This window comes from Lepus europaeus, chromosome 11 (assembly GCF_033115175.1).
Source record: "Lepus europaeus isolate LE1 chromosome 11, mLepTim1.pri, whole genome shotgun sequence".
Taxonomy (NCBI): Eukaryota; Metazoa; Chordata; class Mammalia; order Lagomorpha; family Leporidae; genus Lepus; species Lepus europaeus.
The window spans coordinates 65,505,938-65,525,377 of record NC_084837.1 but is presented as its reverse complement, the minus strand read 5'-3'; the positions used below and the strand labels follow the sequence as shown (position 1 = coordinate 65,525,377).

General features: G+C 43.6%; 1 protein-coding gene across 3 annotated transcripts in view; it reads left to right on the top strand.

Moving 5' to 3' along the window:
- The first annotated feature begins 1,772 nt into the window (after positions 1–1,772).
- The window catches only part of TP53BP1 (tumor protein p53 binding protein 1), a 94,725-nt gene continuing 77,057 nt past the window's right edge, over positions 1,773–19,440 (top strand). For all 3 annotated transcript variants that reach the window (XM_062205772.1, XM_062205771.1, XM_062205770.1), the window contains exons 1-7: positions 1,773–1,891; positions 2,447–2,631; positions 2,844–2,937; positions 3,183–3,267; positions 17,298–17,419; positions 18,058–18,213; positions 18,637–18,766. In XM_062205772.1, the coding sequence (XP_062061756.1) occupies positions 1,885–1,891; positions 2,447–2,631; positions 2,844–2,937; positions 3,183–3,267; positions 17,298–17,419; positions 18,058–18,213; positions 18,637–18,766 (779 nt within the window). In that variant the 5' untranslated portion in view covers positions 1,773–1,884. The remainder of the gene's footprint in view (positions 1,892–2,446; positions 2,632–2,843; positions 2,938–3,182; positions 3,268–17,297; positions 17,420–18,057; positions 18,214–18,636; positions 18,767–19,440) is intronic.

Sequence of the window (19,440 nt, the reverse complement as noted above, 5' to 3'; positions counted from 1 at the left end):
GGTTTAATTCGCCCTTTTTAGTTTTAGGAGTTTTGACAAACACATACAATTATGTGTCAAGTAGCCAAGAAGACCTGTTTATGTTTTCCTTGGAGAGGTAGAAATCTGACAGCAGCTTGGAGAAGAAGAGCAAAACAACAGTGACTTTGGAGGGATTTTTCTGGGACTCAAGGTCACAATTTGCCCCACAACAGGCCTGGGTGTGCCCTCTGGAACTGAGCTCACGTTGTGTCCCCAGTGTAGTCAACGTGGATGTGACCTCATCCTTTTGGGATTACATTTACTTGGTTACTGCTGTTCTGTACCATTAGCATTGAAGAAAGAGAAGAATCAATTAGAAACGATTTTAAGATTAAGAAGTGAGATGTGTCTCTGTGTGGTTTACTTCATTTTTGCTCTGCTAATAAAGCTTTCTAGGGACCCTAATTACATTCTAGCTATGACAGTAATAGATTCTAGGTTTTTCAGAACAATTTCATTTCAGAGTCAGTCGTTTTGTTCCTTTAAGTAACACATCTTCAGACAACATGCTTTAACTTTTGGTTAGAAAAATAGGATCACTGTGATTTATAGCAGCAGAGAAAATTAGTTGGTTGGAAGTGCCACTTCAGGGTAGCCTGTTTCAAGTGCTTTATGGGGGCATTTACAGAAATGGAGAATTACCGTTGGGCTGTGCCTACGTAATTTTTAGCCTGAGGTAGAGGGAGAAAACTTCCTCCTATTGAATGCCTACTATGTTATATACTTGGCATTTTGCTAGGTGGTTTCCCTGACAGCTGCTCTAGCTAGAATTCTGTTACAGATTGAGCTTCCAGTTAAGGAAAGAACAAAACAAAACAAAAACCCACAAACAACAACAAAAACCCAAACATGTATGCCTCACGGGCATAGTTCATTAATCCTTGCCCCAGCTGCTCTACTCTCTACAAGACCCTGGCATCACAATGAGGATAATTGAATCCCAGGGCTTTGAGGTCATCAAGTTAGAAGGGGCGGCAGCTGTTCTCTCCACGGCAGAGTTGGAGAAGCACAGCGCTCCGTTCTCTCCACGGGAGGTGCAAAGAACGTGTCTGGGGCTGTCGTCTCCACAGCCTTCAATTCCCTAAAAGACAAGGGCAACGATAAACAAACGTGAAGCTTGCAATACGTTACAGGGTGGGAAAGGGCAAGGGGAAGGGAATATGGCTTACTGGGGGCCCTTAGACAATGTGGGGGTGGGGGAGAAGAAGAACGGACGAACTAGCAGGGTTGCAAGGTGAGGCCCCTGGATTCAGGTGCAGAGTCACAAGAGGAACCCTGGTTGACGCAGGCAACTCCCTGAGAGTCTTCTCTTCCCGCTCCGCGTCACCGGCTCGGAAGCACTAGGCACCCTCACTCGGGTTCGCCTGTGCCCTTTTATCAGAAAGCCGGGAAACGCTCCTTTTCCACAGAAGAGGGGACGGAAGAGGCTCGAAGGTGACTGAACGAGAGAAAGCAGGTAGAGATTCTCCAACGTCTGAGCTGTGGCAAATACAACCGTCTCGGAGGGAGGGGAATATTTTTCACGCCCTCTCAAGGTCCCTTCGGTTCAAGGATACTGTCATTCTCCGGCGGCACTAGGGGGAGGGCCTGCACCGTCCGTGCTGCCATGGAAACGCGCCGCCGTGTTCCTTTTTCTTACGTGGGGCGGGGCACTCCGTCTCAGCCACCTATCATCCGCAGGATTTCCTGAGTGGCGGCCAGCAGCAGCGAATGGGCGGCCCGACACTGCGTGACGCGACGGGAAAAGGGGGAGTTCGCGGCCGGTGGCGGCGGTGGAGACAGCGGCGACCTGGGGATCGAGCTGGAGGGACCTGGGGAGCGTGCAGAGACCTCTAGCTCGAGCGCAGGGGCTCTCCCGCCGGGATGCCTGGTATTGCTTGGAGAAAAATGGGGTCGCAGCTGGCTCTACAGGCTCGGGTTTCGGGTCTGAGGGGATGGCTGACCGGAGGGGGCGGGGTGGCAAGCATGGCGGCGGTGACGGGGAAGGGGCTGGAGGGCCCTGAGGAGGGGGTGGGGAAGCAGTAGCGAGGAAGGCCCGGTGGTCGTGAGGAAGCGCGAAGGGCGGTGGGGGTTCTGGCGAGCGGAGATTACAAAGCAGCTTCTTGGTGGGTAGCAGAGGCGCCGGGAGGACGTGGGGAGAGTTGTGGGGGGGATGGCAAAAGGGGCGGGGAGAGGAGAGGTTAGGAAGGAGGCGTAAGGGTGTCTACGGGAAGGTGATGAAAGAGCGAGCGAGGGGACAGGTGGGCTTATTGTAAATAACCAGGAAGCGGCGGTCTGGGGGCGAAGATGGGAGAACGCTCGCGGCGATTAGACCTGCCCCCGAACCCTTTTCCAGCTCTTGTACTTCCGCCCCATTCTTAGGCTCAGACTGCGTGAGGAAGGCTAGTGGGTTACACAGAACTGATCTTTTGTTATTCCATTCCAGGGGAGCAGATGGACCCTACTGGAAGTCAGTTGGATTCAGATTTCTCTCAGCAAGATACTCCTTGCCTGATAATTGAAGATTCTCAGCCCGAAAGCCAGGTTCTGGAAGATGATTCTGGTTCTCACTTCAGTATGCTGTCTAGACACCTTCCTAACCTGCAGACGCACAAAGAGAACCCTGTGTTGGTGAGTGGTACCTTGTTTGAAAATGATTGAGCAGTTTGTTTGTTTGTTTTGTTTTCTAGTGTAGAACAGCACATGTATTTTCGATGTCACTATCTTTTGGGTCAAGTTGGTTAGAAAAATGAAATCAATCATACTTTTTGCGAAAAAAGTTTGCTTTATTATTATGGAGTATTTTATATGTGGTGGGCATAATGTGTACCTGTATTCTCTAGGATGTAGTATCCAATCCCGAACAGACAGCTGGAGAAGAACCAAGAGACGCTAACAGTGGGTTCACTGGACATTTGAAGGAAAACAAGGTTGCAGGTGAGGTGATAAAGCTGTAAGTCCCCTTTGCGTTTTTAGGCACTGTTGTTTGAGCCCGGTGGATTTAAACCTGTGGTTGTTGTGAACCCATGTAAGGAAATCTAGTAAGGAGGTACATCTAGTCATTCTAGCAGCTCAAAAATTAATGTTGTAATGTAGTAGGTTGGGTTGGTAATATCTTTATTCCTGAATTTTTATTAAGTTTGGTAGTAAATGCCTTTGATTTTTTTTTTTTTTTTTTCTAGACTCTACAGATTCTCCTCATTTGGACACATGTGGTTCCATCAGTCAGGTCATTGAGCAGTTACCTCAGCCCAACAGGACAAGCAGGTATACTAATGTTTTAAGGAATTTAAATTTATTAAGGGATCAGTTTTCTTATGTGTACCTGCTGCCTTAACCCAAGGGATGAATCTTCTTTTTGTGGATTAGGGAATGGGTCTTGAGGATGGTATTAGATAGTATTATATTAGTATTATTAGTTAGAAACTGTTTTGTGAGAGTGGTGTCATTGTTTTATAATTACATTATTAAACTCTGGTCTATCTTATGCAAGTGAAGCAGAATAAACATTCCTATTCTTAGTATAGATATAAAAATTAGAAAATATTATCCAAAAGATTTAGGTGTAATATCAAGAACTATTGGGTGTGCTTTCCAACTGCCAGCCAGAACACCTCACCAGTTTTATTTTTTTTGAAGATTTATTTCTTTATTTGAAAGTCAGAGTTACACACAGAGAGAAGGAGAGGCAGAGAGAAAGAGGTCTTCCATCCACTGGTTCACTCCCCAGTTGGCTGCAACGGCTGGAGCTGCCCGGATCTGAAGCCAGAAGCCTGGAGCTTCTTCCAGGTCTCCCACGTGGGTGCAGAGGCCCAAGGACTTGGGCCATCTTCTATTGCTTTCCTAGGCCATAGCAGAGAGCTGGATCGGAAATGGAGCAGCTGGGACTCGAACCGGTGCCCATATGGGATGCTGGCACTGCAGGTGGTGGCTTGACCTGCTACGCCATAGCACTGGCGCCTCACCAATTTTAGATCCAGAATGTTCAGTTCATACTCTGGGCAACTTTGAGTTTTTATTTATTTTTTAAAGATTTTATTTGTTTACTTGAAAGAGTGGAGGCAGAGGGGGTGTTTCCATCCACTGGTTCACTCCCCAGATGGTCTCAAAGGCCAGAGCTGCACCGATCCAAAGCCAGGAGCTTCCTCGGGGTCTCGCACGTGGGTGCAGGGGCTCAAGGACTTTGGCCATCTTCTGCTGCTTTCCCAGGCCATAGCAGAGAGTTGGATCGGAAGTGGAGCAGCTGGGTCTCAAACTGGCACCCATATGGGATGCTTGCACTGCAGGTAGAGGCTTTACCTGTTATGCCACAGTGCCGGCCCCTGCTGTTTCTTACGTATATCTTTATGGTATATGCCTTCTGAGTCCATCCTCTGTGTTAGGCCCTGTATTGGACATTTCACATACAGTCTCATTAATTTCTGTACTTAAAGCAACTGTATAATGAAGACATTAATTCTGTTATATAGAAATGGAGCTTATGGGCAAAGAAGTTAAATAACTTGCTGTGGAATACTGATAAGTGACAGAATTGGGTTTTGAATCTGGTCCTTCTGACATAAAGGACTCTCTTGTTTTTAACTATTCAATGTTTCTCAATATTCTTCTTCAATTCTTCAATTAAAGTGAAAGAAGAACATAGACAACTTCAGGAGTCTTGGGGTATTGAGGTATAAAGTAGAACTAGTCAGAGAGAGTGGTAGCTTGAGATGGGTTAAAGACTATTGTTTTATCTTAAAAATAAATGCTGGGGTCATACTGTGGTATAGCAGGTTAAGTTGCCTGCAGTACATCCTAGTGTGGGTTAAAGTTCCAGCTGTTCTGCTTCCAATATAGCTCATTGCTAATGCACCTGGGAAAGCAGTGGAGAATGTCCCAAGTACTTGGGCCCCTGCCACCCACGTGGCAGACCTGGTGAAGCTCCTGGCCTTGGCCTGGCCCAGCCTGGGATGTTGTGACCATTTGGGAAGTGAACCAGGATCCGTGTTGTTTTGTCTTTCAAATAAATAAGTAAATCTTATAAAAAATGCTTTACAATTTTAAAAATTAATTAATTTCATAGAGAGATAAAGATAGAACGAGCTCTCACCTATTAATTCACTCCCCAAATTCCAAGAACTGGAAGGCAATCCAGGTCTCCCAAGTGGGTGAGAAGAACTCAATTATTTTAGTTATCCTTGCTGCCTCCCAGAGTATGCATTAGTAGGAAGCTGGAGTCAGGAGCTGAAACTGGGAATTGAACCCACTTATTCCAGTGTGAGACTGAATACCTGGTTTCTAAATGCTTTTTTGGATTGCGTTTTATTTTATATTCTGCATTTGTTTGTAAGTTTTACTCCCTAAATTATCAAATAAAATTTGATGTTTTACAATAATCCTGAAACCAGTGGGCTCATTTTGGCCTGCAAGATGGATTAGTCTCATACAGGTGACAAAATATGAGGGTGCTTCAGAAAGTTTGTGCAAGAATGGAATTAAGATAGGTTCATTTTGGTGCAAATTTTGAAATTGTTCATGCGAAGGATATGCAAAAAGATCATGAAAAAATACATTTTACGATAAATTATGTGTATCTTTCAAAGTTACTATAGTATCACAGTAAACTTAATTTTTTTAAAGTGTTTATTTATTTATTTGAAAGAATAACAGAGAGAGAGGGAGAGACACAAAGAGATCTTCTATCTGCTGGTTTACTCCCAGGTGATCACAGTGGCCAGCATTGTAGCAGGCCGAAGCTGAGAGCCAGGAGCTTCATCCAGGTCTTGTATATGGGTGACAGGGGCCCAAACAGTTGGGCCATCTTCCTCTGCTTTTCCCAGGCCATTAACTGGGAGCTGGATTGGAAGTGGAGCAGTTGGGACATGAACTGGCACCCGTACAGGATGCTGGTGTCACAGGAGGAGGCTTTACTCAACCACAATGCCAGCCCCAAACTATATTCTTTAATTCCATTTTCCATGAAGTTTTTGAAGTGCCCTCGTATATTTCAGTTAATTGACAGAATTTAGAAATGAAGATATTTCTCATAAAATCTGAATTTCCGCCTTCTAACGTTACTAGTCCTCATTGGCTGGAGCTGTGGGTGGCAGCCAGCCTCTTAGATGGCGTGTGAGTGCTGTGTTTTTCCAGAGTCCCTACAAACTCACTATTATATTTGCAAACTGAGCCCAGGCTCTCTTCTATCATTTATCTTACTGCTTATGCTTTTGTTCTTAGACTCAGCTGCTCTACTCACCTATGTTTTCTTTGCTTCTGTAGTGGTACTTCTTTAGAAAAATGTGCCAGGCTTATCTATGGTTTTTGTGGCTCAATGTCCTCATTGAACTAGGAGGACAGGAAGAATGCATACCCCTTATTATGAGTAAAACAATGCTGTTTGAGACATTCCATGCTAATTTTCCTTTTTGGCATCAGTATTTTCCTTTCTCTGAAAACAGATTGAATGCCTTTGTTCATTGAACGTTCAGGCTCTGTGGCATGTGCTTTAAAGGGGCTTTGCCATTGGCCGGCGCTGCGGCTCACTTGGCTAATCCTCCGCCTGCAACGCCAGCACACTGGGTTCTAGTCCCGGTTGGGATGCCGGTTCTGTCCCGGTTGCTCTTCTTCCAGTCCAGCTCTCTTCTGTGGCTTGGGAAGTCAGTGGAGGATGGCCCAAATGCTTGGGCCCTGTACCCGCATGGGAGACCAGGAGGAAGCACCTGGCTTCTGGCTTCGGATTGGCACAGTGTGCCAACCATAGCGGCCATTTGGGGAGTGAATCAATGAAGGAAGACCTTTCTCTCTGACTCTCTCTCACTGTCTATAACTCTGCCTGTCAAAATAAATAAATAAATAAATAAATAAAAAATAAAGGGGCTTTGCCATCATGGAGCTTCCAATTTAATAGAGGAGACAGCTATTAAACAAGTCATTATATCAGTAGCTATTTAGTTACAATTGTGATCATTACATAGAGGAGAATAAAATGTATGTAGTCTAATCTGGGAGATAAGGTGATGCTTCTTTGAGGAATGCAGTCTGAACAACATGTATAAATTTACTGGGCATAGTTGAAGGGCTGCAAGGAGCGTGCACTTTGAGAGGAGGAGCTTTTCAGATAGTTTGATGTGTGAAGACTTCTCAACTGGAAATAATTTGGGGTTGATTCTGAAAAAATGGAAGCTATTTAGAGTATATACACACACACTTTATTATTATAAAATATTAATTTAGCTGAAAGGCAGACTTAGAGGGCTATACACACACACACACACACACATACAGATCTTCCATCTGCTAGTTCACTCCCCAAATGGCCACAACAACCCAGGCTGGGCCAGGACAAAGTCAGTTTCCTTGAACTCTGGGTCTCCCATGTGGGTGCATGGACTCAAGGACCTGGTCTACCTTCTGCTGCTTTCCCAGGCACGTTAGCAGAGATCTGGATTGGAAGCAGATCAGCCAGGACTCAAACCAGTGCTTTGCTCTATTGCACCACAGCACTGGTCCCAGAACACACACACACACACACACACAGATACACACACATATACATGCATATACCTATATATATATATATAGGTATATATATATATATTTATCACTTATGTCATCTGTGTTTATTATTTTGGAAAAAAATCCTGCATGGGAGAACTTTTGTACTATGTTATAAATTTTTTTTTTTTTTAATTTTTGACAGGCAGAGTGGACAGTAGAGGGAGACAGAGAGAAAGGTCTTCGTTTTTGCCGTTGGTTCACCCTCCAATGGCCGCCGCAGTAGGCGCGCTATGGCCGGCGCACCGCGCCGTTCCGATGGCAGGAGCCAGGTGCTTATCCTGGTCTCCCATGGGGTGCAGGGCCCAAGCACTTGGGCCATCCTCCACTGCACTCCCTGGCCACAGCAGAGAGCTGGCCTTGGAGAGGGGCAACCGGGACAGGATCGGTGCCCCGACCGGGACTAGAACCCGGTGTGCCGGCGCCGCAAGGCGGAGGATTAGCCTACTGAGCTGCGGTGCCGGCTTATGTTATAAAATTTTTAAAAATCATCCTGTTTTATCTGGTGTCCTGTTGATGTAAGCTGATGGTCCTAAATGTAGAGTGTTCTAAAATATAATACTGAAGAAATATAGATACTTTTGTTTTTTCATCATACATATTAAAAATTAAGGTAATAGTAGATTCACATGCTGTCATAAGAAATAATACAGAGTGTTAAATGCTTGTACACTTTGTCAGATTTCCCCCAGTGGTGATGTTTTGCAAAGCTATCATATCCCAGCAAGGATATTGATATTGATAAAAATCACCAAATTTATTCAGATTTTGTTTTACTTGTACTTGTGTATATATGTGTAGTTTTATATAGTTTGTCACTAGTGTAGGTTTGTCTGTCTGCCACTACATTCAAGATACTGAACAGTTAAAATATCACAGTGTTACCCCTGTATAGCCACATCTACCTTCCCTTTTCTACACCTGAACCCCTGGGGCAACCACAAATCCATTCTCCATTTGTAGAATTCGCTTATTTGAAAATGTTATATAAATGGTATATATGGATTTTTTTTTTTTTCAGTAAAAATAACTCTCAGGAGATCCATCCAAGTTTTGGTGTGTTTCAATAGTTACTTCTTGTTGACTATTCTTCCATGGTATGGAGATACCATGATTTGTTTCCCTCTCCACCTGTTGAAAGTCATCTGGTTGTTTCCTGTTTTTGTCTGTCAACATTTGTGTACATGTTTTTGTGTGAATGTAACTCTTCAGTTCTCCGGGTTGTGTGGTAGTTGCATATTTAGTTTTTTAAGAAACTCTGACAGTTTTCGAGAGTGACTGTACCATTTTATAGGTACATCTGCAATATATGAATGATGTAATATCTCTGTATCCTTACTAGCATTAGGTGTTTTTGCTATTTTTTTTTCAGGTGGTCTGTGCAGTTTTTTTTTTTGTTTGTTTGTTTTATGGTTTTGGTACTTTTTGAGGTAGCCATCTGATGAGTTTGTAGTGATAGCTCATTGTGGTTTTAATTTGCATTTTCCCAGTGGCTAATGATGTTGAGCATCTTTTCATGTGCTTATTTGCCATCTGTCATCCTTTTCAGGGAAATGTCTGTTCATGTTTTTTGCCCATTTCCTGAAAGGATTGTTTAGTTTTTTTTACTGCTGTGTTTTGAGGGTTTTCTTTGTATCTTCTAGGGGTGGGGAACCTTTTTTCTGCCAAGGACCATTTGGATATTTATAATATTGTTTGCAGGCCATACAAAATTATTAACTTAAAAATTAGCCTGCTACATCTCAAGTCTTGCCTGTGGTTGCCTTGGCAGGGTCAGACCAAATGATTTCATAGGCCTTATATGGCCCTCAGGCCAGACGTTTACCGTATTGTTCTAGATATTAGCACTTTATAGGATATGTGGTTTGCAAATATTTTCTCCTACTCTGTAGCTTTTCTTATTGTCCTTTTCAGAGAGTTTCTCACAGCAAGTTGTGAATTTTGATGAGATGTATTAAATATTTTTATCAGAATAAATATGTAGTTTTTTTTAAAAAGGGCTTACAAAAAAATAAACATTCTTTCCCACCCTTTGTCTAACCAGGTTAAATTGTTTGTATTTCTACTTCTTTGGGAGGTTGTTTTCCTAGTTCTAATATGGTTGTAAAACTATATGTGTTTTTATTTTTATTTTTTAAATCTGAAACACTATATACCATATGGTCTCTGTCTCAACTATTTATTTATTTTAAAGATTTATTTATTTTATTTGAAAGACCACGTTACAGAGAGGCAGAGGAAGAAAGAGAGAGAGAGGTGTCTTTCATCCTCTGGTCACTCCCCAAATGGCCGAGAGGGAGAGAGAGAGAGAGAGGTCTTTCATCCTCTGGTTCACTCCCCAAATGGCGCAATGGCCGGAGCTGTGCTGATCTGAAGCCAAGAGCCTGGAGCTTGTGGGTCCCCCACGCAGGTGTAGGGGCCCAAGGACTTGGGCCATCTTCCACTGCTTTCCCACGCCATAGCAGAGAGCTGGATTAGAAGTGGAGGAACGGACTTGAACAGGCGCCCATATGGGATGTTGGCACTGTAGGCGGCGGCTTTACCTATTACTCCACAGCACCAGTCCCCTATATGTGTTTTATAAATAAAATAATACTACTAGATTGCTATTTCTTATTTTGTCAGATTAAGACAGTTGAGTTGTAGTAATAAAAGATAGAGGTTTAACTCATATCCCTGTGCTCCCAGTTCTTGAGAGTAATTATTTTAGTTCTTCTGTTGGCTATTTTTATACCTCTGAATAATGTACTTGAACCTTCCTTTTCCTACCATGTTTTTTTTTTTTTTTTTTTTTAAGATTTATTTATTTAATTAAAAGTAAGAGTTACACAGAGAGAAGGAGAGGCAGAGGCAGAGACAGAGAGAAGCCAGGAGTTTCTTCCTGGTCTCCTACACAGGTCAGGTGCCCAAGGACTTGGGCCATCTACCACTGCCTTCCCAGGCTGTAGCAGAGAGCTGGATCGGAAGTGGAACAGCTGGGACTCAAACCGGTGTCCATATGGGGTGTCAGCACTGCAGGTGGTGGTTTTACCCGATGTGCCACAGTGCCGGCCCCTCCCACTGTGTTTAGACAGTAAAGTTTAGCATGGATACTGATTTTTTTTTGTCTTTAATCTGATTTATTTCAAGCCTTTTCAAATGGTTCACCTAATTGTTCCATAATATTTATTGAGTACTTCCTATATACCAAACCTTCTTGGATTTTTTTTTAAAGATTTATTTTATTTAGCTGAGGGACAAAGTGACAGAGAAAAATCTATCTGTTGGTTCCCTTTGTATTACCAAATGGCCATGATTGTCTGGGCTGGGCCAAGCTGAAGCCAGAAGCCAGAAATCCATCCATGTTTCCCACATGGATGGCAAGAGCCCAAGCAATGGGCCATCTTCTGCTGCTTTCCCAGGAACATTAGCAGGGAGCTGGATCTGAAGCTGAGCAGGCCAGACTCGAACCAGCACTCAGATCTGGATGCTGGGGGCCGGTGCTATGGCATAGCAGGTGAAGCTGCCACCTGCAGTGCCAGCATCCCATATGGGTGCTGGTTCGAGACCTGGCTGCTCTACTTCTGATCCAGCTCTCTGCTATGGCCTGGGGAAGCAGTGGAAGATGGCCCAAGTCCTTGGGCCCCTGCACCCGCATGGGAGACCTGGAAGAAGTCCCTGGCTCCTAGCTTTGGATCATCCCAGCTCTGGCTGTTGCGGCCATTGGAGAGTGAACCAATAGATGGAAGACCCCCTACACCCTTTATGCACTGCATCTCTGTAACTCTTTCAAATAAATAAATAAATCTTAAGAAATAAACAGATGTGGACACTGACTATGGGATGCTGGCTTTGCAGGCAGAGGCTTAACTTGCTGTACTACAACATCAGACCCTACTCTTGGGTTTTGAGAATACAAAGTGATCAGGAGGAAAAAAATGATAGACCTTGATGTAACTTACATTCTTGTGTGGGTTATGTGAGGGTACTTCAGACATTTTGCAGACAAATGGAATTAAAAGATATTTTGATGCAAAAAAATTGAAATCCATGCCTACCATTGGTCTTCAAAAAACTAGTGGAAGACATATTGTGGAAAAACTACATGGATTCCAAAATTTTTGTGTATCAAAATCAACATATCTTTTTTATTTTAAAATTATTTATTTGAGAGACAGAGCTCCTGCTTTCTGGTTTACTCCTCAAATGGTTGCAGAGAATGGTGATGGTGCTGAAGTAGGAGCTGATAACTCAATCCAGGACTCCCATTTGGTGGCAGGATCCCAACTATTTGAGCCATCAACGTGTGTCTCCCAAATTCTGCATTAGCAGAAAGGCGTAGTCAAGAGGTGGAGCTGGGGAGTGAACCCAGGCATTCCCGTGAGTGATGCGGGTGTCTTAACTGGCATCTTAACCTCTAGGCCAAACTCATGCCTCAGTAAACTTACCTTTCAATTCCATTATTCCATAAGTTTTTTAAGGTATCCTTGTAGCAATACATGTGATTTGCAGATATTTTCACCCATTCTGTAGATTGTCTTTTCATCATTTTCATAAATACATAGTCTGTTAAATACTGATGTGGACTGAAGAGAAAAGTAAAGCAGGTAAGGGGATAGGAAGCATGGGAGTGGTTACAAGTTAATATAGCTAGGGAAGTTTAATAGCTAGAATGTTTCACTGATGTGACCTTTGATTAAATATCCAAAGTGAGCACGTGATCTCTGCTGTTTCCTGGGATAATAAGTGCAGTCCATGCATAGAGAATAACAAGTACTAAGTCCCTGAGACATGAGGGTGGTTGGAATGTTAGAGAAATGGCAAGATAGTGTGGCAAGAGTGCAGTGACTGAGAGAAATGGGAGAAGTAAAAGGGTAACTGAATTCTGTACATCTGTGTGGGTCATAGTGAGGAACTTGGTTCCTAGTCATGGTGAGATGGGAGGGCATTTAAAGATTTTGAGCAGAGAAATGACATGATCTGACTGAGGTTTTTTTTATAAGAGCATTCTGGCTCAAGAATAGATATGGAGGGGGGCTGGTGCTGTGGGATAGTGGTAAAGCCTCTGCCTGCAGTGCCGCTATCCCATGTGGGTGCTCTGCCAGTTTAAGAACTAGCTGTTCCATTTCTGATCCAGCTCTCTGCTATGGCCTGGGGAAGCAGTAGAGGATGGTGCAAGTCCTCGGGCCCCTGCACCTGTGTGGGAGACCAGGAAGAAGCTCCTGGCTCCTGGCTTTGGATCGGCCCAGCCCTGGCCATTGTGGCCATTTGAGGAGTGAACCAGCAGATGGAAGACCTCTCTCTCTGCCTCTCTGTGACTCTGCCTTTCAAATAATAAATAAATCCTAAAAAAAAAAAAAAAAAAAAAAAAAAAAAAAAAAAAAAAGACTAGACATTGAACAAGAGCAGAGACAGTAAGGCCAACTAGGAGTCTATTGAAATAATTTAGACAAATTACAGAAGTGACTGGATCAAGTTAGAAGGAGAAGAGGAGTAGTAAGAATTTGAATATTTGAAAATACAAATTGATCAAGTGTGAAGTATGAGAGCTAGGGAGGAGGTAACACGGATTCCAGGTTTTTAGTTTGTGCAACTTGAAGAAATGGGTGGCTGTTAATTGAGATAGATCAGATGACAGGAGGCAAGGTTCAGATGTAGACATGTTAAACATTGAGCTGCTGCCTTTTCAGTAAACCGTTAGAGATGTGGAGGAGGCAGTTGGGTATGCAAGTCTGGAGCTTAGGGAAAAGATGTAGCCTGGAGATTTAAATTGCAGAGTCAGACGCATGAGTGCTATTCAAAACTGTGAGTCTGTACAAAGCTGGATGAGTGGAGCTGGAGAAGAGGTCCCGAGCCTCACCGAGACTGCCAGTGTTTAGAGTCAGAGACAGGACGATGCAAGATGTTTGGCTTTGTGTTTTTTTGTTGCTTCTCTTGTACATTTTGCCATATTTGCTCTTGAATATTCTTTTCTTGTGTTTCCCAAGGTCATGCATCTGGTCCTCTCAGTTCTAGAGATAATGTTCTGTCTTATTTGTGTGCAGATCTTTATTTAGTCCTTTCCCCTGGATCATAGTCCCAGAGCTTACTAAATCTGCTTCTTTTTATGCTTATTAGAGTTATGCTTTGTTGTTCTTTATAGAGAATATTAAGTGAATAGAAAGCTGTAAGGAAGCAAAAGAATGTCATCTGTAATCCTGCCACCCAGAGGCTAATTGCCATAAACATTCTGACATATTTTCCCTTTTTTCTTCTGCGTTTGGTTTACATAGCTATCATATGGAAGGAAAAAGTTTGTATGTTTTCTGACTTTTTAAATTAACATGAGCATTTTTCCTTTGACTGCTGCTTTCCCAGGCCATAACAGAGAGTTGGATAGCAAGTGGAGTAGCCAGGACTCAAATAGGCACCCATATGGGATGCTGGCACTGCAGGCAGTGGCTTTACCTGCTGTGCCACAGCACTGGGCCCCAGCATTCATTTCTTAAGAATGAATACATTATCCTATACAAGTATAATTCCATTAACACAACTATGATAATATCTAATAATAGTTTGTATTCAGACTTTCCCAATTGTATCAAAGATGTCTTTTTCATACGTTTTCTTTTTTTCCTTTTTTAAGATTTATTTATTTGAAAGGCAGAGTTACAGAGAGAGGTAGAGACAGAGGGAGGCCGGTGCCGTGGCTCAACAGGCTAATCCTCTGCCTAGCGGCGCCAGCACCCCAGGTTCTAGTCCCGGTCGGGGCGCCGGATTCTCTCCCGGTTGCCCCTCTTCCAGGCCAGCTCTCTGCTATGGCCCGGGAGTGCAGTGGAGGATGGCCCAAGTGCTTGGGCCCTGCACCCCATGGAAGACCAGGAGAAGCACCTGGCTCCTGCCTTCGGATCAGCGCGGTGCGCCGGCCGCAGTGCACCAGCCGGAGCGGCCATTGTGGGGTGAACCAACAGCAAAGGAAGACCTTTCTCTCTGTCCCTCTCTCTCTCTCACTGTCCACTCTACCTGTCAAAAACAAACAAACAAACAAACAAACAAACATAAAAAGAGAGGGGGAGAGGTCTTCCATCCACTAGTTAACCCCCAAATGGCCACAATGACCAGGGCTGGGCCAGGACAAAACCAGGACCCAGGAGCTTCTCCTGAGTTTCCCATGTGGGTGCAGGGACCCTAGCACTTGAACCATCCTCCGCTGCTTTATCAGGTATATTAGCAAGGAGCTAGATCAGAAGTAGAGCAGGGGCCGGTGCCCTGGCATAGCGGATAAAGTCACTGTCTGCAGTGCCAGCATCCCATGTAGGCGCTGGTTCAAGTCCCGGATGCTCCACTTTCGATCCAGCTCTCTGCTATGGCCTGGGAAAGGAATGGAAGATGGCCCAAGTCCTTGGGCTGCTGATCCCGAGTGGGAGTCCCGGAAGAAGCTCCTGGCCCCTGACTTTGGATCGGTGCAGCTCTGGCTGTTGTGGTCATCTGGGGAGTAAACCAGCAGATGGAAGACCTCTCTCTCTGCCTGTGCCTCTTTGTAACTCCGCCTTTCAAATAAATAAATTTTTTTTTAAAGTGGAGCAGTTGGATCTTGAACCAGTGCCCATATGGGATGCTGGCAGCATTGCAGGGTGGAGCTTTAACCCACTGCACAACATTGCCGACCCCTTAGTTGACTCTTTTTATTAGTAGTTTTGTGAGGCAGGGAGAGAAGAGAGCATGGGAGCAAGCTAGCTCTTGCTAGAATGAGCATGTATGCTGGCTGCTGTCCACTAATTGACTCCCCAGATGCCTAGAAAGGCTGGGACTAGTCTGGACTGGAGCCAGGAGCCAGGAATTCTTCTTTTTTTTAAAAAGATTTATTTATTATTTGAAAGACTTACACAGAGAGAGAGAGAGAGATAGGGAGGGGTTGTCCATCCTCTGGTTCACTCTCCAGTTGGACACAACGGCTGAGCTGTGCTCATCTGAAGCCAGGAGCTAGGATGGGTCCTAGGTCTCCCACACAGGTTCAGGGGCCCAAGTACTTGGGCCATCTTCTGCTGCTTTCCCAGGCACATTAGCAGGGAGCTGGATCAGAAGTGGGGCAACTGGGACTTGAATTGGCATACATATGGGATGCTGGCACTGCATGTGGAGGCTTAACCTTTTACTCCGCAGCACTGACCTCATCCTGTTTTTTATTTTTAAAAGATTTCTATACTTATTTGAAAGAGTTAGAGAGAAGGAGAGAGAGAGAGAGAGAGAGAGAGAGAGAGATATCTTCTGTCTGTTGATTTACTACCCATATGGCCAGGCCAGAGAGAGAGAGAGAGAGAGATCTTCTGTCTGTTGATTTACTACCCATATGGCCACAACGCCAGGGCTGGGCCATACTGAAGTCAGGAGCCAAGAGCTTTATTTGGGGTCTCCTATGTAGATGCAGGGGCCCAAGCACATGGGCCATCCTCTGCAGATTTCCCAGGTGCATTGGCAGGGACCTGGATTGGAAGTGGCTCAGCTGGGACTCAAACTGGTGCCTATATGGGATGCCAGCACTGCAGGTGGCAGTTTAACACAAAGAGCCACAGCATCAGCCCCGAATTATTTCTTAGAATTGGAATTGTTAGAACTATTGCCTATACATTTTTTTAAATAAAGTGCTTGATGCATTTTGTTCTTTAGAATAGATCCATTTATTTATATTTCCATGAACATTTTGTAATGATGCTATCTTACCTAACTTTGGGTGGCTCTAAGGGACTGGCTCTGTGGCATAGTAGACTAGTCCTCTGCCTGTGGTGCCAGCTTCCCGTATGGACAGCTGTTCGTGTCCTGGCTGCTCCTCTTCTGATCCAGCTCTCTGCTTATGGTCTGGGAAAGCAGATGATTCAAGAACTTGGGCCCCAGCACTCACACGGGAGACCCGGAGGAGGCTTTTGGCTTCAGGTCGGTCTGGCTCTAGTCATCGCGTCTATTTGGGGAGTGAACCAGTGGATGGAAGACCTTACTCTCTGTCTCTCCCTCTATTTGACTGGGGTTCTGCCTCTCAAATAAATAAAAAAAAAACTTCTTTTTAAATTAATTTATTTAATTTAATTTATTTATTTTTTTGACAGGCAGAGTGGACAGTGAGAGAGAGAGACAGAGAGAAAGGTCTTCCTTTGCCTTTTGGTTCACCCTCCAATGGCTGCCGTAGCCGTTGCGCTGTGACCGGCGCACCGCGCTGATCCGATGGCAGGAGCCAGGTGCTTCTCCTGGTCTCCCATGGGGTGCAGGGCCCAAGCACTTGGGCCATCCTCCACTGCACTGCCGGGCCACAGCAGAGAGCTGGCCTGGAAGAGGGGCAACCGGGACAGAATCCGGCGCCCTGACCGGGACTAGAACCTGGGGTGCCGGCGCCGCAAGGCGGAGGATTAGCCTAGTGAGCCGCGGCGCTGGCTTAAAAAAAACTTTTAAAATAAAGTAGTAGTATTGTATTTGTTAAAACTTTTTTTTCCCTGAGTTTGTTGGCAACACATGGTTTCTCTGATTTTGTTACTTGTTTAAGATACCTGTATTTCATTTTTTATAAGTTGTCCTGTCATGGATAATTTGTATCTTAGAGTTCTTTGTATGATTTTTATATTTAATGGAGATTAACCTTATCTAGAAACAAGTGTTTTTATCTAGAAACAAGTACCTTAAAGGCGATATTTTTTGCTCTTTCAAATTTGGCTAAGAAATAGTTGGTGTCGGTGGAGAGTTACTATAAAATTGACAGTGCTTTGAACAAAGGTCCTAACCTATCTGGGAACACATGAATGTGTCCTTTTGCCCTGCAGTATTCTGGGAATACCAGTGGGATCTGCTCCTACTATGGGGGAAGAAAAAGAAGAAGATCTGGAAGAGGAGAAAGGGGAGAAAGAAGATTCTCCTGATGATGTACACTCCTTTGGTGCTGAAGGTATTGTATCTTGAAGGCCTTTTATAGTAGATTGCTCTGCATTTCTTTAACATGAGCATGAACTTGTCTAAATTTATCTGATTTATCATGGTATAGACTTTTCATAATTAAATTGAGAGTTACAAGAAATTTATTTATAATTTAAGGTTTTCTGTGTAATTTGATGTTTAGGAATTTGTAGCTTATTGGGTAGCCCACTCTGTATATCAACTTGTGCTCCTTTTTATTTGACTTCCAAATATGTTTGAAATGTGTGTTTTATGGGATGGAAGTATAATCTGAATTGTTAGAGGTGCAGTTTGTGAGTGGCAGGAATCTCATTATTTGAGTCATCACCTCTGTCAGGGTGTCTGTATTGTAGGAAGCTGAGTCAGGAGCTAGAGCTGAAAATTGAACTCAGGTACTCTAATGTGGAACATAAGAGTCTTAACCACTAGGCTAAACACCTGTCTCCCACCCCCCCCCCCCCCCATTCATTTTAAACATATTTATTCTTAGTTTTTTTGGGGGGTGGAATTTGGCAGGCAGGGCTTTGATAGGAAAGGTTTATTTAACATAAGGCTTTTGTAGAGGGCCTGCAACTTACTTATTGATAGTATTGTGGGATGGTAGCTAATTGCTTAGAGTTTTGTTCCTAGAACCTGCCTCATCACAGTTGGGCTTTGGGGTTCTGGAGCTTTCCCAAAGCCAGGATGTTGAAGAACTTCCTGTGCCATGTGAAGTGGACAGAGAACATCTGCAGTCGGTGACCACCAACTCTTACACCAGATTATCTGATGTGGATGCGAATACTGGTATGAAACATGTTTTCTGGTGTGTGGGGTTGTTTGTAAGTGTTTTCCTCCCGTGCTAGAACTTGTTATTTTTTCCTCAATAAGTGACATAACTATCTCCTATGCAAGTACTAACCAGGCCTGACCATGCTTAGCTTTTGAGATAATATGAGATCTGGCACATTCAGGGTGGTATGGCCATAGACGAAGTTAAATAACTATCTAAGTTAATGTAATCTAATGTAGTTAAGTTGCAGAGACTCATAAATACTTGTCAATTGATGACTTGCCAATTGAGGTTTCTGTAAATAGGTAATTGGTTAATTCCTTTTTGGAATGATGCCTGAATATATTTTTTAATTAGACTTAACTTCTGTTAATTTGTAATTGCTTCTAGTACTTTGAAAAATTAGAGCTCTGTTCTCTGTTTTCTGAAACTTCCAGCAATTAAACATGAAGAACAATCTAATGAAGATATCCCTGTGGCAGAACAGTCCAGTAAAGACACTCTTGAGACAGCACAGCCCAGTAAGGATGTACATGTGGTAGAAGAGCAAAATCCGCCACCTGCAAGGTAAAAACCATGATCTTTCTAACAGGCATTTATGGCTTTTTGCTTTCGGGTTATACGGATTTCCTTTTGCCAGGTGGGAATAGTTTCTAAAATATTTTTTCCCTTACATTGGGCATATTTCTGGTCTAATAGAAAGCACTGATTACATAATAACATTGATCATTTATGATGCCTCATTGTATTTTCATCTTAAGTTAGGCATTCTACAAAGCTGTTTCATTACTGCTGTAACTATAGACATGGCTTTTTATTCTTGCCATTTGTTCTTTGCAATTTTCATCTACAGAGTTTCTCTGTGGGAGGTCTTTGTAATTTCTGTTATGAGGAGTCACATGAATATTATGTTTGAGAGCATACTATTTCTGTACTAGAGGAGCACCCAGATTGTTGTATGTCCTGAGTTATCCTACATCTGGTGGCTTATAGGTACAGGAAGTTTCCCAGGTCGTGTAGGTTCTTAATTTGATAGGAATCAGAAGCATACCTCTGATCTGTCTGTGGTGATGATTGTATTCAGAACCACATTGCTTCTGGCCAACAACTGAAGTTTGGATGTGGTGGTGGAAAACTGGGATGGTTCCAGTTTGGAAAGGGGATGAATAGACCTTTAGTATTTTGTTTATTCTTTTGTAGACAGTGGGGAGTAGAACAAGGTTGAGTGTCAGGAGAAATTG